Source organism: Micromesistius poutassou, assembly GCF_964030765.1.
Source record: "Micromesistius poutassou genome assembly, chromosome: 5".
NCBI classification, from domain to species: domain Eukaryota; kingdom Metazoa; phylum Chordata; class Actinopteri; order Gadiformes; family Gadidae; genus Micromesistius; species Micromesistius poutassou.
In genome coordinates, this window is record NC_140275.1 from 12,189,636 (window position 1) to 12,210,149 (window position 20,514).

Genomic DNA, 20,514 nt, shown 5'->3' on the forward strand with positions numbered 1-20,514 from the left:
TTAAGGTCAAATGTATTTAATTATTTCCGACTGATCACAGTAATGCATTGAAGCCATTGAAACAAAAGTAAGACGCACTTCCACCTGTTGCCGTAGGGTGTCACTCACCCTCAACCCAATGAGCTGCTCTGTCCTCCAGCAGCGTTCCACCAATCACAAGTTGTAGCCTCGTCACATGACCGGAGCCCTGCATCAGTGGAAGCAACGTTATGGCACAGCTTCGTTGGTTATGAGTTCCGCATGTCACGTCTTCCTTTAATAAACTACAATCCTATAAGTGTGTTGGAGGTAAAACCAAAAGCTTTTACACTGGGCCTTGCCCAGATAATCACTTATTTTACTTTCCTCTCTGATTCTGCACAAGTTAGAGACTTCCCGCGTGTGTGTATGTGTGTGCTCTCTGCGGGGGCCATTGTTTTTGTTTACTTTGTTTGCAACTTTATACTCAGTTTATTTGAATGCATATTTGTCGAGATGTACCGCGTGCAATTAAGCTGACTTATTTTCTTAAGTTACTTTTAAAAGTGAAATGTTACAGATCTACTCATAGGCCTGATGCAGCGAACACTGACCCACTTCCATGGAAAAAGTTAATAATATTGATGATCAGATAGTATCGTAGTTGTGAGAGCGTATAAATACAACTTAAATAATACTCCCAACCCCAGGTAGGATTAAAAAAACAACCATTGTACTCCAACAGATGGATCGAGGAGCTGTAAGCGATGGATCTGCAGCAACCGGACGCCGATCGTCTGAACCTACCAGCAAAGGCAAGGGGGTGAAGGACCACAGATATCAACCCCCCAGCAAGATTTCCCCTTTCCACAACTCGTTCACCGCCAGCAATGATAGTTCCAGCGGCAGAAAGGCGGCCGCATCCACTGCGAGAACACAGGGGAGTCCCCAAACTCTGTATTTCGGATCGCTGGGCAGATCTGCCAGTCAACCTCAAGCCGAGAACCAGGTGGGCCCGGATGTTTACAAGTTTCACCACCAAATCTTAGTTCGCTCTATGGACCGATGGAAATTCTTTCCACGGCACATTTTACTATATATTACTGTCTATTTCGTAGCCATGAACAGGCAATTGTTGTAGGTCTATTTACTATTCATTCCCTGTGTGTGGGTGTGTGTGTGTGTGCAGACTGCGTCTCAATGTTATTATCTGATTGATAATGCACACCTTGACTTACACTGCCTTCCAAACTCATGAAAAAAGTGTCGCTCTGTCTCTCTCTATGTCTCTGTCTATCTCTCTCTCTGAGTCAGAACAGAGACAAGTTGTCGGCCCATCCTTCCTCTGTGAAACAGAACCAGAAGGCCATGGACCAGACCTCCAGCAACAAGACTCAGTCAGGTAGCAGGATCTTACTTGCTCTATTAAATAAACAAAACACCATGCAATTTCTGGGATATCTTATGTGTCTGCGGTAGTCAAGCCCCCCATGGTGCGCTATTGATCTTCTTGCAGACAGTGATCTTCTTACAGACAAAATGACATTTTGTGTTCAAATCGATGCACCACATTGTGCTTCTACCTGAAGCTCCACTACTCAAACTTTACCAAACGCTCCGCAATACACTGCTGCCTGCAATTTGGTCAACAATCCCATGTGAATGATTGCATTTGTTGCTCAGCTGGGCTGAGTCTCCACGTGACTCTCGTCATTAAGTCGACAGTCCAGACACCACAGTGTGAAACTGTCTTAAAAAGCAGTTGGACAACCTATGTGAACATGACAATTTTAGGGGTCTAAGACTTGCTCTTAGTTTATCTGTGGGAGTAAGTCTGCCATGGTAAATGATATATGGTGGAGTCTGGAGTAGGTAAACAGTCCAGGTTAGTTAGTCCTTTTAGGTTAGGTTAGTTAGTCCTTTTAGGTTGTTGTTTTTTTAGGTCTTTTTTTGTGTCTGATAGTTAGCTAACCCTGTTGCTGACTGTTGTTATGTGTGTTAGTGAGTCTATTGCTGACTGTCAGGTGTAATGTGTGTTAGTGAGTCTGTGGTTGACTGTCTGTTGTTGTGTGAAGTAGTGAAGCGAAAGAAGAGGAAGATGGGGATGTACAACCTGGTGCCCAAGAAGAAAACCCGGGTTCTGAAGCTGCCAGAGAAGGTAGGTCCATAAGCTTTTCTCTCTGCGGTACCAGAGTTCACACTACAATACTGACAATCAAAACGAGAAGAACCACCATCTTTAGAACCTAGAAATACAACATTTGGAACCTAGAAATTCTGTAGTTTAATCCTAGAAATACCAAGTTAGATTCCTCAACATGGAGGATTGTATTCATATTGATGTTTGTTTATATCGAATGAAAGTCTGTAAGGGCGTATTAACTCCATATTTTCCTGAGTTAGAAAGACGAAGGGGAGGAGGAGGAAGAAGAGGAAGAAGAGGAGGAGGCATCGATGACGGACACCAGCTTGGTTCCAGACACTGAAAGTGTGGAGGGGGATCTGGCTAGGACTCTAACCCCAGGACCCCCCAGCCCCCTGGGGCAGGAGGTGGACGCTGAGGAGCCCCGGAGCATTGAGTACACAGAACTGGCTTTGGACTCTCTGGACCTGAAGGCCCAAGAGGAGCTCCTCTCCCCCCAGCTCACAGGTGATAAGCCCTCCCCTTATCTCAGGTAGCCCCTCCCATCTATCTGGTCACTCCTCCCATCTCTATCAAGATTCCTCCCCCCCTCCCACCCATATTTTCTTATGCAGATACTTTTACGGTGAACTCTGGATACATGCCGTTCAGGTCACTCTAGCCATTACACTATCCTGGCCTGGTCACGGTAGTTTCCAATTAATAGCTTTGTTTTTAGAATGCTCTGATTGCTCTGTGTTTGAGCCCCACCACCGTCTCTGCTGAAAGACCCAGAGCCATCTTGTTGCGTGTTTATCAGTGGATGCAGACTTGGGGGAGACGGACCTGGCAGAAGAGCTTCCACTGTGCTGCTGTCGGATGGAGACCCCCCCCAGCGAAGAGGGCACCTCCGCGGGGGAACAGACCTGCATGGCCATGGAAAGCTCAGACGGGATGGTAGGGGACATGTGGAAAACCAGATCTGTAGGAGAAGATCTTTTGAAACTACATTTAGTGCCTATGCATGCTTGCATGGATGCCCTGCCTTCTAATCGTCTATTGCTAACAGCTCTGCATACCTAACCTTTCTGCTTTGGATTTTTTTATAATAAAAAAAAAATTGTTATTTACCTTTTATTACCACACGAGTAGAATAATGAAACAAATGTAAATAAAACGTAATAATTCAATATTTTAAAACATGCAAATAAAGTGGCAGAAAGAAGAAAGGCGAGGAGGGATTGATGTTTCGTCTTTCATGTATTCCATGTTCTCGCCTCTTGTCATCTTCTCTACAGCGTGGGCTTTTAAAATCCTTTCCGAGTTTGAAACAACAACAGGCTCCTGATGTTTTCCCTTCCTGTCTCCTGACCTCTGCAGGTCAGTCGCTGCCAGCGGCGCGTGCTGAAACAGGAGATGATGCGTCCGTCCAACGCGGTGCACCTGCTGGTCCTGTGTGAGGACCACCGGGCGGGCATGGTGAAGCACCAGTGCTGCCCGGGGTGTGGACTCTTCTGCCGGGCGGTGAGGCCACGCAGGGACCCAGGGGTGGACAGACATAGAGACAGACGCACACACATGGAAAGAGACGCCGACCGACAGAAGCAGATATACAGACACGGTGACATATAGACAGACGTACAGACGGACAGACCTCAAATGTGTCCCCATCAATAAGACTGAATTGACTGAAGTTTGAACCTTTTTGCTTGCTTACAATTGACAAATGACATGATGTAATTAATAGCAATGTATGCTTATATTTCGGTACTGCAGCTGTACATTGTTATCTCCACGCATCGCAGTGTTGGACATTGGTCAGTCCTCTGACCCCGCCTCCCCCTTTAACCCCGCCCCCTCCCCCGCCCCCCCCCAGGGGTCATTCAAGGAGTGCCGACCTTACGGCAGCATCTCCCACCGCTTCCACCACGGCTGCGCCTCGGTGCTCAAGGACCGCCGCTTCTGCCCGCACTGCGGCGAGAACGCCAGCACCGCCCACGAGGTCACCGTCTCCACGGAAACCTCCAGGCCCCCGGCCGACCCCCACGGGACCCCTGTGCCCAGAGTGGTGGAGCCCTGCCCGGCCTTGCTCCCCGCCGCCACCGCCACCGCCGCCACCGCCGCCTCCTCCTCCCCCGCCGCCGCCGCCGTCATCGCCACGACGACCAGATCCCCCGCACTACGGGCCAAGAAGACCAGCGAGCCGTGGAGGACGAGGGGCAGGGCACCTGACGGGTAAGGACTGGTGTGTGTGTGTGTGTGTGTGTGTGTGTGTGTGTGTGTGTGTGTGTGTGTGTGTGTGTGTGTGTGTGTGTGTGTGTGTGTGTGTGTGTGTGTGTGTGTGTGTGTGTGTGTGTGTGTGTGTGTGTGTGTGTGTGTGTGTTGTGCGCGCAATAAACCGTGGGCTCAAAGCCTTTATTTGCTTCGATGTTCCGTCTTCGTGATTCAAGTTTGTGACTCGCTTCTGCCCTGAGGGGCCGATGGAGCTTATAATATGGAACCCAATCTTTTAATAAAAAAAAATGTTTTACTTCCATTTATTCGCTTGTATATACAGTATGCATACTTAATATGCACATGTATTTGTTTATGTCCAATCACTGTCGACAGAAAGAGCCTACAGGCATGTGACGACCTGTCGTATCTGTGGTTGTACCTGCCTTGAATGCTTGTGTATATATACTTGTATGGAGATGTATTACCAGCCCTCAACACACGTCAGAAGACAAAGGAAACACACGGTCGCAACAATCGGTTACACAATGTGACGTAATGTGTCTGCCCGTCCGGGCTGCAGGGTGAGGGCTGAGCCGGGTCTTGGCGGGGCAGGCGGAGCACGGAAAGACCCCCTGGAGGGCATCCGGGCGGCCCTGGACGACGAGAGGTGAGCAGGCCCTGGACCCGTTCAGATCACATGACTTGATTCATCACAAGGGACATTGTCTGTCACAGCTGCTCCCCTCAATAAAAAAAACAAAATAAGTAAACGTACAGTCAGGAATAAACATGAAATATATATATATAAAAAAAAATATATATATATATATATATACACACACACACACAAGTGGACATAAAATATAAATCTTCATTAAAATCACTAACTGTGAAGTGACTCTAATGCCATATTGACCACTAAATTGAAATCACATTGAGTATAAGGCAGGTGGGCAAGGTGATACTGCAACTAACTGGAGTTACAGGTACAGAGAACACATGAGCTTTGACATGAACTACTGACTCAACTGAGCTGATTTGGTTTCACTTTCCTCAGCTTGAAACATCAGAAGGTGAAGTCGGCGTCGAGGATGCTCTACATCTCTGCCAAGGAAGGAGATCTTCAGAAAGTCATCCATCTCCTTGGTAGGTTCACTTATGTGTGTGTGTTTGGTGGGGGGGGGGGGGCGGAAGAAATACAACAACAATACGACAATATAGAATCTGACCAAATTGCCCTATTATATACAATATATGGCTGTAATTATGATGGGTACATTATAAAAATGTAAACTTAGCTGGTCTGAACTATTCCATAGGGTATCTTTTATCTCATTACCTCCAATCTCGCAACAGTTTGAGATGATTCTGATTAATGTTGTGATGTCATCAGTGGACGGTAAAGACCCCAACCTGCCCCTAGAGGAGGACCACCAGCGCACGCCGCTCCACGCCGCCGCGGCCGAGGGCCACCAGGAGGTCTGCCACATGCTGCTCCAGGTACCACAGTCTTTAAGCACATGTTGTGAAGTCATCTGGGCTCCAGCAGTCGTACCAGGTTATAACAGAACCTCTGGGGGGGGGGCTTAAACACCAAGAGGAACTCCTCGGGTCGAGTGGATGAAGCTTTCAGAAGGCGATATCGATGAGTGCATTTCTACAGTGGCCAGGCTGCATGGTGTTGGATTTGCAAACTTTACAGACAATTTCCTTTCATGCAGTTTACTACGGCCAACCGAGTTTGCGCTCCCCAACGCACGCTTACAGTTCATCGCCTCCAGCAACGTCTAAACAATTCCGTCAGAACAAAAAGGAATTGTAAGAAAGGGAATTGTTGTGTCCCCCAGATTGGGGCTAGCCTGGCATGACTACAGATTTGTGTCTAAAGTCGGATTAGTAAGACAACATTTTAACTTGCAGTGTTTGGCTTGCTTTTTTGTTTTTAAATAGTTTGTGTTGGAAGATTTGCTTCTGGCTACCGGTGTTTGTACTGGTCCTCCTTTATGAGCATTGCAAATCAATCAAAACATTTTTGACCTTTTTTGAAAAGGAAGTATCAGACTGACAACTCCGGCTGAGTGATGAGTAGACGAGAGTATAGCCATGGGAAAAGCTACAGGACCCAAGATGCAGCCCAAAAGTCTTCAAGTACGTCAAGAAGAAACAGGGATTCCTAGAGACCGAAAGGAGGGAGGAGTGGATAGCCAGCAATAGTTTGTCCATATAAGGTGAAGACAAGGGATCAAACTAGAGAAGAACTATAATACACTGAAAGGAGAGGTTTAAAAACGTCAGCAGGTAAACTATGTAAGTAAACCACAACACTCTTCCGTGTGTGTGTGTGTGTGTGTGTGTGTGTGTGTGTGTGTGTGTGTGTGTGTGTGTGTGTGTGTGTGTGTGTGTGTGTGTGTGTGTGTGTGTGTGTGTGTGTGTGTGTGTGTGTGTGTGTGCTCGCGCAGGCTCGAGCTAACCTGGAGATGTTTGACGACAAGCTGAAGACGCCCCTGATGTGCGCAGCGGAGAACAACCGCGTGGAGGCGGTCAAGTACCTGCTCTCAGCCGGCGCCGCCGTCTGTAACAAGGTACCGCTGATGAGCCACTCACTCACTCCCCCTCTGTCGTTTGTCTCGCAGCCCCCGACACCCTTCACAGCGTGACTCCTCTTCACAGCCTCTTTAGTGTGTGCCTTACCGCCGGTTACATCAGCCTCAAGTCTGCTTTTGAGCCGCGCTTAGTTGCAAGTCGTATGCCAAAAACACGTCCACCTATACTGCTGGATATGCCCCCCAAAAAAAGTTGTTGAATTAAAAAGAATCCCAAATTTGCGACATTACTTCCTCCCACACATGAATAACCATGTTTAGGAATCTCTCTGGGGAACAGCGTCGTCATAAGAGTCGTGTTTTATGTGGTGCCGCTGGTGTAGCTGAATGAATATGCTTACGTCGTTGTTTCTTTCCTGACGGTGTGATCTGCATCGCCCTCGCCTCGCAGGACATCCAGGGCTCGACCTGTCTGCACCTGGCGGCAAAACTGGGACACGATGACGTCGTTCAACTGCTGCTCACCAAGGCTGCGAAGTACATCAACTGTCAGGTAGACGCACAAACGCATGGACACACACACACACACACACACACACACACACACACACACACACACACACACACACACACACACACACACACACACACACACACACACACACACACACACACACACACACACACTAGAGTTTAGATTCTCTGCCCGAGTGTGCATTTGTGTTTTTTTTTATTTTTTATAATCATTGCATTTTTGGCCTAATCTGAGGAGAAAGCTATGCCCTAAACATAAATATTATAGGCCTTTAAAAAAAAAGACGCTACACATGTTGCAGCACGCGTGTCTCCTCCAATCGCACTCATCACAACGGGCCGGCTGTGCTGTGCAGCTAAAGTGCAACATGGAGCTTGGAGACGTAAAGAATAAAATAAAATCAGGAGAATTAACGTTGAGCAAGTCTGGAGGAAAGTCTGAGGTATGGAACCACTTCAAACAAGTCGTGGGCAGTGACAACATATGTGTCGGCTTTGTCCAGTGCATTAAGTGCGCCATTGCTGCTTCGTTTAAAATAATTATGTAGCCTATTATAAAACCTTGTTTAAATGTTATAGTAGCCTAGGCCATCAACTAGTTCATTCTTGTTCATTGTCTGTGTTCATCATTGTTCACGTTTCTTCACTCAGATCTATTTGCGATCCATTCCATTCTGAATAAACAAACAGCGCAGCTACATGCTTCGTCCTTGTTGCATTATTCATTAAGATAATTCTAAACATATTTCTGTAGTTTAAAAAACTCAGAATTTTATTTGAGAACGTCAGATATAACAGCCCATGCATTAAAAAAAATTGTCAGGTTGAAATTGTGCTCGGGCTCATAATTACAGTTAATGTGTCGGGCCGGGCTCGGACAGAACGTGCTCGGGTAGGGTCGGGTTTGATTTTCTGGGCCAGATCTAAGCTCTGACACACACACACACACACACACACACACACACACACACACACACACACACACACACACACACACACACACACACACACACACACACACACACACCGCCTCAAGGGCACACACTAAACAGTGTCTTCAAACACTTTTTATATTTTATCTGTGATGAAAAAAACAACTCCAGAAAAAGGTGAGGGGCATCAAAAGGAAGTTCAACACAGCGCTGTACCTTTGGTGAAGAACAATGGTGAAGTGGAGGACGTGACCTTCTTTTATCGCTGTTCTGTGTGATTGTCCCCTAATGATGTTTAACGTTGTGTGCGTTATAGGACAATGGGGGTTGGACTCCCATCACATGGGCCATCGAGCACAAGCACCACTCGCTGGTCCATCTGCTGGTCACCAAGGGAGCTGACGTTAACATCAGAGACAAGGTACACTCACTCGCTCTAGGTCTACGACGTACTCACTCTCAAACACTCATTCCCTCACTTTCTCACTCACTCCCTCACGCTCAATCAAACTCACTAACACACTCACTCACTCACTCACTCACAAACACACGCAATCTCAATAAAATACACACACATAGCCGCACAACAGTGCCCTAACCCACACCATGCAACACAACTTATCCAAAGCCAAAAAAACAACTTATCCAAAGCTCACACGCACCGCATGACCTCCTCTTGCAATCCATTAAAAAAATCAATTACTCAGCTCACAAGTGGCAGTGTCCACCCAGATGTAGAATAGATAGATCGGCCTACCAGCATACCCAGTGGACTGCACCAACCGGCAGGCTGATCTATCCATCACACGTCGGGGGGGGGGGGGGGGTGTGGTTATAACTCCTTCCTTATGATTTGGGCACAAACACTGAGGGCTGATGTGCCCACGAGCAAGGTCTCCACCTGTGATGGTCTTGTGTATGAGTGATGAGAGTGATTTGTGAGAGTGAGGCGTGGTCTGTGCTGGTCTTGTGATTAAGTGATGAGTGATGAGTGAGGCCTGGTCTGTGATGGTCTTGTGATTAAGTGATGAGTGAGGCCTGGTCTGTGATGGTCTCGTGTTTGAGTGATGAGAGTGAGGCCTGCTCTGTGATGGTCTCGTGTCTGAGTGATGAGAGTGAGGCCTGCTCTGTGATGGTCTCGTGTCTGAGTGATGAGAGTGAGGCCTGCTCTGTGATGGTCTCGTGTCTGAGTGATGAGAGTGAGGCCTGCCCTGTGCCGGTTCCCCAGGAGGAGAACGTGTGTCTGCACTGGGCGGCTCTGAGCGGCAGTGAGGACGTGGCCCAGAAGCTTCTGGACGCCCGGAGCTTCCTCCACGCCGCCAACATCCACGGGGACACGCCCCTTCACATCGCCGCCCGCCAGAACCACCTGGAATGTGTGATGTATGCAATAGCTTGCTTGACTCACTGGGTCAGCGTTCGCCCGGACTCTGAATTAAAACATAAAACCGTTAGCACAAGGAAAATACAATTCCTCCGTTATCCCACGCGTGTCGCTTTGAACGAATTACCTTCCTTATCGTGACCTGCACCAAAGGGTTACTTAACGCATGGCCCCGTGCGGGCCCCCCTGCCGACAGGCTGTTCCTGGCGCGCGGCGGGGACGTGACCCTGATGAACCGCGACGGCGAGACGGCGCTGGACTGCTGCGCCTACGGATCCAAGGTGTGGTCGGCGCTGGCCACCAACAAGAAGCTGACGGACGCACGCAGACAGAGTGACGGACGCAGGGAGACGCTGCTCAGCAGGTGTGTGTGTGTGTGTGTGTGTGTGCGTGCTTTTAAGAAGCGATGATGAAGGGTGGTCGACTGCCAGCCAAAAGCTTGTAGACATCCTGTGTGCGAAACCTGGAGGCATTCTTGAGCAAGATTCCCCCTAACCCTGCATCATATATCCGGCATCACGCTCACTTTGTATTCAAGAGCTTGAATTCATTGCTTCAAATGCTTCAATTACCACACCGTTTTACACAGCAGCTCAGAGAATTTTGTGTACGCGTCAAGGGTATATTTAAGTGTTGTTTTTTTCTACCGTGTTTACTGGACGTATCTGTAAAAGTCTACTAGGTTTTCTCCATTTCAGTATTGCAAGTTAGTGTACATTTGAAGATGAGGATCAGTTGACTTTATTTAGTCTAGGCTCCTTCATGGACAGGCCCCAGGAGACAGGGGAAAGTGGTTCCAACGAAAGGCCTCGGGGAATGACAAAAGGGGCTGCGGTCGCTACAAGGAGTGCTGCCTGCGTGCTCGTTGTCACACACTAGTGGCTGGAGGCACAGAGTTGGCCCCGCAAACCATATTCTCCTCCACCTCCCTCCCTCCTCCAGGGACATCTCGCGGGGCTACGAGGCGCTGGCCATCAGCTGTGTGAACGAGGTGGACGCAGAGCCCTGCCCCTCTGACTATAAATACGTCCCCGACAGCTGTGTCACCTCCCCACTCCACGCCGACACGGACATCACTCACCTCCAGGTGAGCACCCACCCACCCACCCATTATTTGCTGCAATGTTCTGTCTTTGTGATTCAAGTTCGTGACTCGCTTTGGCCCTGATGGACCGATGGATCTTATAGAACATGGAACCCAAACTTTTAATTGAAAAAATTACAATTACAATTATATACAATTTATTCACTTGTATATATGCATACTTAATATGCACGTGTGTGTGTGTGTGTGTGTGTGTGTGTGTGTGTGTGTGTGTGTGTGTGTGTGTGTGTGTGTGTGTGTGTGTGTGTGTGTGTGTGTGTGTGTGTGTGTGTGTGTGTGTGTGTGTGTGTGTGTGTGTGTGTTGTCCTGTCTCTTGCAGCACTGCTCGTGTCCAGAGGACTGTGGGTCCGGCACCTGCATGTGTGGTCAGCTCAGCCTGTGCTGCTGGTACGACAACGTGAGTCAAACGCCTGGAGTTGGATGGATCATTTATCACGGGTTGCGTTCAGACAACCGCATTCTAACACACGCCAAGAAATGACGCAACAGTTCTCTACACATTCACACCCCAAGCTACACAACAGTACTTTTAACACACCCCAAGCTACACAACATTACTCCAACAAACACCATTTTACCCAACAGTACTTGACACACACCAGGCAACACAACAGAACTTAACCCACGCAGTTGGCTACACAACAGTACTTTACACACAAACGCACTAAGCCACACATTACTCTAACACTCCAAGCAACACAACAAGAGACACCCCGAGATACACACTTAAACACTTGCAGTACTACTACTACTAAAACACAACCAGACTTCAGCTATGGTTTCCAATCATAGTAAGAAATACTCCATACTATGAGACTAATATTGTCTTGTCCCGGTGCAGGAGGGTCGCCTGCCGCTGGATGCCAGCCAGCGTGAGCCCCCCGTTCTGTTTGAGTGTAACCAGGCCTGCTCCTGCTGGAGAACCTGCAGGAACCGCGTGGTCCAGAATGGCCTCAGGTGATTGGATCTCTCTGTCGCCACTCTGGACCTTTAGAGATCCTAGAGTTGTTATCGATTCTGTTTACCCGGCCTCATGGATCATGCCATCGAGCCTGCTGAGGCTTCAGGGTCGATTGGTCCTCTATTTTTTCCGCTTTGTTCTGCTTGTTTAAATGCAGTAATAATAACAGTAATGGTGCTTTTATTTTGAAGAAACAATCACAGTTATGGGACTTTTATTTCTGAAGTATCATTGACTGTAATTGTGCTTTTATTGTGAAGGGTGCGTCTGCAGCTGTACAGGACACAGAAGATGGGCTGGGGGGTCCGAGCCCTGCAGGACATTCCTCAGGGAGCCTTCATCTGCGAGTAAGAGAGACACACACACACACACACACACACACACACACACACACACACACACACACACACACACACACACACACACACACACACACACACACACACACACACACACACCCTATAAGCTACACACTTGTATATATAATATACAAGCTACACACCAGTACTTTAAGTTGTACAGGTACAATCTAAGCACAAATCATAAGTTAGGACCGGTGGTGGGTTGTCCTGGCGACCGGTCGGTTATCCTGACTAGTCACCGGTGGGTCGTCTTGGCAACCAGTGGGTTGGGGTTGTTCTGATGACCGGTGGGTTGTCCTGGTGACTAGTGGGTTGTTCTGACGACCGGTGGGTTGTCCTCCCACGAGCTCCCCTGGGTGGTCCTGACGCTCTCGTCTCTCCTCTCTCAGGTACGTCGGGGAGATCGTCACGGATGCAGAGGCGGACAAGAGAGAGAACGACTCCTTCCTGTTCACCCTGGACAACAAGGTGAGGTCACGTGACGGCCGCGCGGGTCGGCCACCCACCTGGGGAGGTTTAGGTATTGTAGGAGAACACCAGGCCAGAAGCACACAAAAGAAAACCACAATGACATGGGCGCCCTATTGCAGTGTGCGCGTGTATGACGGCAGACCCTCGGATACAAAGGGGGAGTCGTTCACTCAGCTGGCGGGACTCGTTAGTGCTTTTTAATGTTGATAACACAGATGTTTATGGCTAAAGATAATTGGATGCTGATGCAGTCATTTCCCGCCCCTCCGGTCTGAATAGAGCACTCTATATGCATATTGGTGGGGTAGATGCACACACGCTTGTGCTCAATACCGTCAGAATGCGTTCCAGACCCCAGCTCCAAGGGTTGGTTGACAGATCCGATCATAAATTCATCTTGGTTGCATTTACACCTTTTTTTTTTTGCCTTTTGGCGATATCCGATTCGTATCCCGTTGCCCAAAACGCATGTCAATGCCAGGTGTCAACAGCATCTTAAGAAATGGATTTGACCATGTTGGACTATTGTCGTTTGGCAGTGTAACCTGAACCTGAAGCCTCCAGTTGTTTTTCCATTGAAGCGTTGACTAATAGAGTTAATTCACGTTATCTGTATCTCAGTATATCTACTAGCGATGTTTAGGATTTTTCATCGCTCTTCTCTACTGCGCCCTGTGATGAACATATCCTGTTCTGTCAGGAGGGGGCGATGTGGAGCTAATTTGACACACACACACACACACACACACACACACACACACACACACACACACACACACACACACACACACACACACACACACACACACACACACACACACACACACACACACACACACACACACACACACACACATTTAACTATATTTAAATGACCTGTCCTGGTCCTCTGATGGACACACTGACCAAAGCTGCTGCAGACTCTATCCCTCTGTCTCTCTTTTTGGCTCACAGCACCCCATCTGTTTATCCCTCTCCCTCTCTGTTCCTCACGATTTCTGTCTCTCTCTCTCTCTCTGTTCTCCCTCTCTGCCCCCCTTTCCCCTTTCTTTCTCTCTCACTCTTTCTATTTCTCCCTATCTCTCTGCGTGCAGGTGGGGGACGTCCACTGCATCGACGCGCGTCGCTACGGAAACGTGGGGCGCTTCGTCAACCACCTGTGCGACCCCAACTTGGTGGCGGTGCGCGTCTTCACCTCCCACCAGGACCTCCGCTTCCCCCGCATCGCCTTCTTCTCCTGCCGACCGATCAGAGCCGGCGAACAGATTGGGTGAGTGCCAGCGTGACGCAAGAGCCACGACGGCGGTGTCATTGTGTCCCTGGTCGTCTGCAACATGACGTCACGATGTTGATAGAGTTGGAGAGCTTAAAGCTTAAATAATTGTTGAAAGGAAAAGTACTCAAACATTTTGAATGTGATATCAGTCATCGGTCAGAATGTGATGTCTTGTTTATGTCACCATCTGATATCTGTATCGATATGATGTATCCTATAGTTAGTTGGCTGGTGCTGCATTCCATCTTGGGGCTGTATAGCATTTCCCCACAGAGGTTGCCTTTTTAGAACGCATTTGCGTCGAGTTTTCATGGTTCCCCCACAAAGATTGCAGAGCTTTTCTTCACATATGACATGTATTTCTGATACGACTGGTAGGTGACCACGGTCTATAGCCATATACTGTACCTAGTTCTTTCTATTGACTATTTCACTAGTTCATCTCTTGGCCAACGTGACTTCCAGTGAGTTCACTTTCAGGTGTGTGTGACTAATGACGGATTTTGAGATGATTCATTAGATGAAGTCTCATAAAACATCATCGGTGTGCGGTCCTGCAGGTTCGACTATGGCGACCATTACTGGAGGATCAAGCGTCGCTTCTTTAGCTGTCAGTGTGGCTCCCCGCAGTGTCGCCACTCCTCCTCCTCCTCCTCCTCCTCAGCACCGGCGTCCGGCGCCGCTCAGAGAGGGCGGGGCTCAGACGCCACAACTCATCGCCTCTTTGGAGACGGCAACCAGATGGAGAACTGACCTCTTAACCTGCGCTAGTGAATCTCAATCTCTCTCTCTCTCTCTCTCTCTCTCTCTCTCTCTCTCTCTCTCTCTCTCTCTCGATATATTATCTGTTGAAGAAAAAAACATTATCATTAACATTGGCTTTTAACTGTATTTTTCATGTCCGTCTAATAATTTGACATTTGTGTTTTTTTAACCATACTTTTAACTCAGTATTCGAGGGTTCTGAGTGCAGTACATTGAAGCGCATTAGGATTCTGTTAGATAGATGAAATGGAAAGCTAACTGAAATATGTGACTGCGGTCACAGGACATCTAGTGACTGTAGGAGACTACCTTTGCGTTTCCCATAGCAATAAGACACAGTTTATACAAGTTGTTGAATAAACTAGTCATTTCTGTTTTTATTGAAGCTGGTTTTGTTTATAAAGCAATTAAATGCACTTTATAAATGCCTCCCTAAGGTTGTCTCCTGGTCATAATTTTTCATGTCATGCTTATCTTATTAATACCTTCATCGAGTGTTGAATAAACCCTTCCTTGGCTAAAATAAATGAATGTGGACCGTCCAGGAGGACACCTGTGTCACTTTGAATGTAATGTTGGCATTTGAAATTTGTGTGGCTTATTTGAGTTATTTATGTATTTCATAATGCAGCCTACAGGCTGCATAGAAACAACGCCTCACCTTCACCTTCCGATCGCCCTTAGACACACGCACACGCACAATGTCTCGGCTGCTATGGATACAGAGAGGGTACAGGTGCAGCCACTGGCTGGCTTGTCCATGGTCACGTGGTCGCTTCCCAAGGAGAGAGAGAGAAAGTGGTTTCACACCGACACAGATTTAGCGGAAGAAGGGTTGCGGAAAGACGAACCTGTATTTTAACTCCCTGAATAAATTAAACGAGGCGGGATTTAAAAAAAACTAAGGTGTGTCTCATGTGCAAAACGAGAGAGGGGGGCGACTTTTTAACATTTTTAAATCGCAGTCGGTAAGTCGAGGCGTGCATCCGAAAGGATTCTGCATGTTCTGTCTCTGGGTGTTGTGCGGAAGAGTGCTGTAGATTTTCAGCCGTCGTGTTGCTCTGTTGTTCGCGCATGATGGGAAATGCTGCCACAGAGCCGTGCGTGGTGAATTGTCAGTGTTGGTGAGGCTTCGCCGGGGCAGCGGCGGTGCGTGCGGTAGACCCCATCCATCCAGCCATCCAACCAACCAGCCAACAGCAGACCTCCAAACCAACACCCAGGGAACATGATGCACCATACAATTGGGAAATATAAACTTTGTGCGCGGGGCTCAGCGTCTTCTCAGCGGCTGGGACATTGAAAGCATGGACAGCTACAGCACGAATAACGAGGAGATACAACACGAATGCTAAGGAGTGCAGAACATGCCCGGTGTTTTGATTGTGTGAATATTCTGCTGGACATTACGCACACCCTGAGGGCATTACGCACACCCAGAGGAACCTGTAGCCGGGACGCCTGTCTGTGTTGTGATGCGTCTCTCTTTCCTCGCTAGTCTCAGTTTTGATTTCTACAGCAGCACCGCGCTATCCTACCATGACTCGCTTCGAGGACGAGCCTTCCAGCCGGTATGGGGGGGGTTGTCCCCCGGGGCCCGGCCGGGGAGGGGGTCGCCAGCCGGGCCCTCCGCCACCAGGGCCGCGGGTATACAAGCAGACCATGGCACAGAGAGCCCGGACCATGGCTATATACAACCCAATCCCGGTGAAACAGAGCTGCCTCACCGTAAACCGCTCCCTTTTCATCTTCAGTGAGGATAATTTCATCCGAAAATACGCCAAAAAGATCACCGAGTGGCCATATCCTTCCTTGTCTTTACTGCCGGCCGTTTGTTTGATATTTGTTACTATATTTTATAGGAATGACCTGACCACCATCTAAACTACCTATTCGAGATCGCACATGTTTTTACCTGGAGAAGTTGAGTAACTTCCGCTGAAAGCCCAAAAATCCTATTTGTAAAGTTGAATCGCCATATAAAGCGCGAAAGGTGCTTTGGATTACAAAATGTTGTTTATTTTTTTGCGCTTCAAAACGGGATTTTCATTAGGTGTAAAACCTTACTGGGAACCGTCCCGGCGCTGTCCGTGGTGCTCGACTCACCCCCCCTTCCCCCTTCCTCCTCTTCCTTCTCCTCCTCCGAGCGGCGATGCTCTGTCGTTAAACTAATCAGCCAATAGGATCAACACACAGCTATTAGCCGCGGTTCCCCCCTGTTGCGTGTTTGTGTGCGTGTGTGTTCACTGCGTGTAGAGCTACATGACGCGGTGAGTGAACGCCACCTGTGGAGCTCCATGTGCACCTTCATGTAGGCCTCACTCACACACTCGGCCTTACACACAATGTACTTTCACATTTGCCAAGTCAAGCGTCAAACATGTGTGTTATTGTTTTTGAGAGGACGACACACGCGGGTTTTTCGTTATTAATTGACATTAAAGATGAGGTAGGCAATTCATTTTAGAAGCATTTTTTTTAACCTATTTGTTGAAACGAAATTCTCTTGAAATTCTCTTTTCACCCTGACATCAATCAATAAATCAAATGCTCTGGCAATTCGAATGTAAAATATCTAGTATTTTCCAGAAGGCTAGGCATTACTTATTGCTAAAGCTAGCGAGCTAGTCGTGTGTTTCGGGGAAGGCCTGAAGGAAAGGGTGGCATTCTTTGGTTGGGTAAAATGTATAGCAGGTTTCCCCAAAGTTGCCTACCCCAGCTAAAGTTGCATATCGCGCCCCATTAGCTAGGCCCGTGGTTGGACACACACACGCACGTACGCACGCACGCACACACGTACACAATGTCCGCTCACACGCACGCCCACATGCGCGTACAAACCCCCACACTCCCCTAGGGGATCCCGTGGTTTTAATAAACGACAGCAGGACTGCAGAGGGAGAATGTAAGACAGATGTTTGTGTGTTTGTGAGCATCTACATTTATTGTCCTTGTTCTATTGAGGATATATTTTCACAGTGTTGTGCAAGTTCATACTTCACATGAACTAGTTAAGTTCAGTTCATACAAAAAATGAATAAATTCACGTTCATAGTTCACCAATTCAGTTTTGAACTAGTTCATTTTTACAGTTTTTTTTAGAAACTGAAGAAAAACTGTATTCTGTGCTTATCTTTTAAACGAATCCTCTCCATTACCTGCTGCCCATCACTACAATCTCAAATTGTTGTGGATATTATTTGTACAGTTGTTTCATTCATCACAACTAAGGCAGTAACTCTATTTAATAATCATGTCATCTGGACCTAAGCATCAATTCAGAATGTCACAAAATCTGAACTAGTTCAAGTTCAAGTTCTTTAGTTTAAAATATGTTACGTTCAGTTCAAAGTTCATAGAAACATGAACTTGTTCAATGAACTAGTTCTTTTGAACTAGTTCATGCACAACACTGCAAGTTTTTTATGATGTTATAACCATTATAACCCATTTTCAATTGTTCTCAAACAACCTTGCTATAATGCTGTATGATGGCCATTATTTTTCCAATTGAAAATCCATATTCCAACTGTAAAAAAAAAAAAAAGGGCCCTATCTTACCACTCCCAGGAAAGGAAAGATTATGAAATGGCTTGTGATGCTGAATCAAGCAATCACATGTGGTGGTAAAACAGGGGCCCGTTTACATGCACATACCAGCACACTGTTTCCTGGGGACTTCCTTAACGGCGCCTCACTCCGTTTGAGTACATGATCCTGGCCACCATCATCGCTAACTGCATCGTTCTGGCCCTGGAGCAACACCTGCCTGCCTGTGACAAGACGCCCATGTCAGAACGCCTGGTCAGTTGACTCCACACTAGCTCTATATTTATCCATATGTCTTTCTCTCTCTATTACCCTCACTCTCTCATTATCCCCCTCTCACTCTCGCTCTCTCTCTCTCTCGTTATCCCCCTCTCTCTCGCTCTCTCTTAATCCCTCTGTCTGTCTCTCTTTCTCTATACCCTTCTTTCTCCCTCTATTTGTTTCTTCATCGATCCACCTAGCCTCCGTGGGCTAACCCGGGCAGTGGAGTAAACGTAATGCTGCATAACATGAGGAGTATGCTAATTAATATGCTAATTATCCTAACGACTGTAACCTAGTCTCACCGGGTTTCCTTCTCAATGTAAACGTACTGTCTGTCAATGTCTTCCTCTTCCTCTCTCTCTCGTACCGCTGTCTCTCTCTTCTCTTTCTCCCTTTCTTTCCCTCCATCTCTCTCTCTCACTCTGAATCCAAGGCTCTCCTCTCTCTCTTTCTCTCTCTCTCTCTTTCTCTCTCTCTCTCTCACTCTCTATTCCTTCCCTCTCTCTTACTGTTGTCCTATTCTTATCTAGTTAAACTAATGTACACAGGAAGTCTGTATTAATGACAGGAAGTGAGAATGTGAGGGGAACCTTGTAGGATATAGGAGGCAGTGTATTATGAGAGAAATGTTGGAAATATTGGGAACAAAACCAAGTTGGGGTTGAAATTGGGATAAAATCGTAATAGATTTTTTTAAAGCTGGTGTTATGGTATTGATTGTAAGAGCGGATCGCTGTTGTATGGCTCAGTGGGCGACAGAACCCCTGCTGAAGAGCTTTGATGGTTCCACCTCCCCCCTACCTCCCCCTCCCTCGCCTCGCCCACACCTCATCCAGTGTGTAAGCCTCAGAAGGATCTTGTCATAATGACTAAGCGCTACCAGAATCCCCCTCTCATCAAGGCAGTCAGCTCCACTGAGCCTGTTTCTCAGGCCCGGAAGACTGTGGTAGACATGTGGTAGTTTGTGTGGTAGCTATATGCTATTGGTGTGTGAAAATAGTTTAGCCAAAATATTTATTTTGCAAAACAATTCAAGAGGGCATCTGTATGGATGTTCATAGATGGTCATAGAGGTCATAGGAGTTTGCATCTGGTTCTGACTTGCAGATGTCCTGAAGGGTTCTGTGGCTCATAAAGTTGCTTGTTAATGAAATAAACGTAATTCACGTAGGATAGAAATGTCTTTGTGTTTAAATGTCTGAATAGTAAACTGAGAATATGACTGTGGTAATGATTGAATAGGAACTGGGGACCCACAAATCGACCAGAAGGACTGTGTTCCTGTACCCCGCCTGCACTTTGCTGTTTTATTGCTATTGGGCTTGCTGTTGTGTTATCGTGTACCCATTTATTTTATGGTCGTAAGCGCTCACAGCTGCAGATATGTCAAGGCGGTGCTTATATATATATCATTATAGGTCTTGATGATGATGATGATGATGAGCTGAGTCCGTCTGTTCCCCCAGGATGACACAGAGCCCTACTTTATTGGAATATTTTGCTTCGAGGCGGGCATCAAGATCATTGCTCTGGGCTTCGCCTTCCACAAAGGATCCTACCTGAGGAACGGCTGGAACGTCATGGACTTTGTGGTGGTGCTAACCGGGTGAGTAGAGCTTGCTCGTGTTAGCGGCTGTTTTTATGGGATTAAGGCTTGTATGGATGCTAACTTATGTTAGCTGCATGAAGCTAACCACCAGCTCTGAATAGTGTGTGTGGGGGGGGGGAACAAGTGTGTTTGTGTGTGTGTGTGTGTGTGTGTGTGTGTGTGTTTGGTGCATTAATGAGTGTGTGCGTGTGTGTGTGTGTGTGCGTGTGTGTGTGGTGCGCGTCTGTGTGTTGATTGTATTTACAATGGCTGCAGCAGAGCAGATGCAGCATACAGCGTTGCTTTGTGGTTCACAGATACTATTGTTTACATAGATATGTGATCGGAATCAAAGGCGATACTTTTGTATTGGCTGCAGGGTGACTCTACCCAAAAACAAAACACAGGTTTTCTTTGTATAAATTCTCCCTTGTGTAAATGTACAAACCGAAAAAAACAAACGAAGGAGCAACTGTGTCTCTA

At 47.4% G+C, this 20,514-nt stretch overlaps 2 protein-coding genes across 3 annotated transcripts in view; both read left to right on the top strand.

The window, feature by feature from the left end:
• The first annotated feature begins 185 nt into the window (after window positions 1–185).
• Window positions 186–15,041, top strand: ehmt1a (euchromatic histone-lysine N-methyltransferase 1a). 2 transcript variants are annotated; one of them, XM_084468621.1, is made up of 23 exons: window positions 186–288; window positions 704–967; window positions 1,273–1,360; window positions 2,034–2,116; window positions 2,362–2,608; window positions 2,901–3,037; window positions 3,461–3,604; window positions 3,957–4,315; window positions 4,878–4,964; window positions 5,355–5,443; window positions 5,691–5,797; window positions 6,757–6,879; window positions 7,292–7,393; window positions 8,623–8,727; window positions 9,535–9,689; window positions 9,887–10,054; window positions 10,633–10,777; window positions 11,115–11,192; window positions 11,637–11,752; window positions 12,017–12,103; window positions 12,508–12,586; window positions 13,684–13,859; window positions 14,426–15,041. In XM_084468621.1, exons 1-23 carry the CDS (start codon window positions 241–243, stop codon window positions 14,616–14,618), a joined length of 3,180 nt encoding a protein of 1,059 aa, XP_084324747.1. In that variant the 5' UTR covers window positions 186–240; the 3' UTR covers window positions 14,619–15,041. The 2 variants fall into 2 exon arrangements, with proteins under 2 accessions (XP_084324747.1, XP_084324748.1); XM_084468622.1 differs by having other exon boundaries at window positions 2,037–2,116.
• A 1,128-nt stretch (window positions 15,042–16,169) lies between these two features.
• The window catches only part of cacna1ba (calcium channel, voltage-dependent, N type, alpha 1B subunit, a), a gene marked incomplete at both ends in the record, with an annotated part of 87,336 nt that continues 82,991 nt past the window's right edge, over window positions 16,170–20,514 (top strand). The window contains 3 exons of the mRNA XM_084468162.1: window positions 16,170–16,432; window positions 18,329–18,434; window positions 19,910–20,049. Of these exons, the coding sequence (XP_084324288.1) occupies window positions 16,170–16,432; window positions 18,329–18,434; window positions 19,910–20,049 (509 nt within the window). The remainder of the gene's footprint in view (window positions 16,433–18,328; window positions 18,435–19,909; window positions 20,050–20,514) is intronic.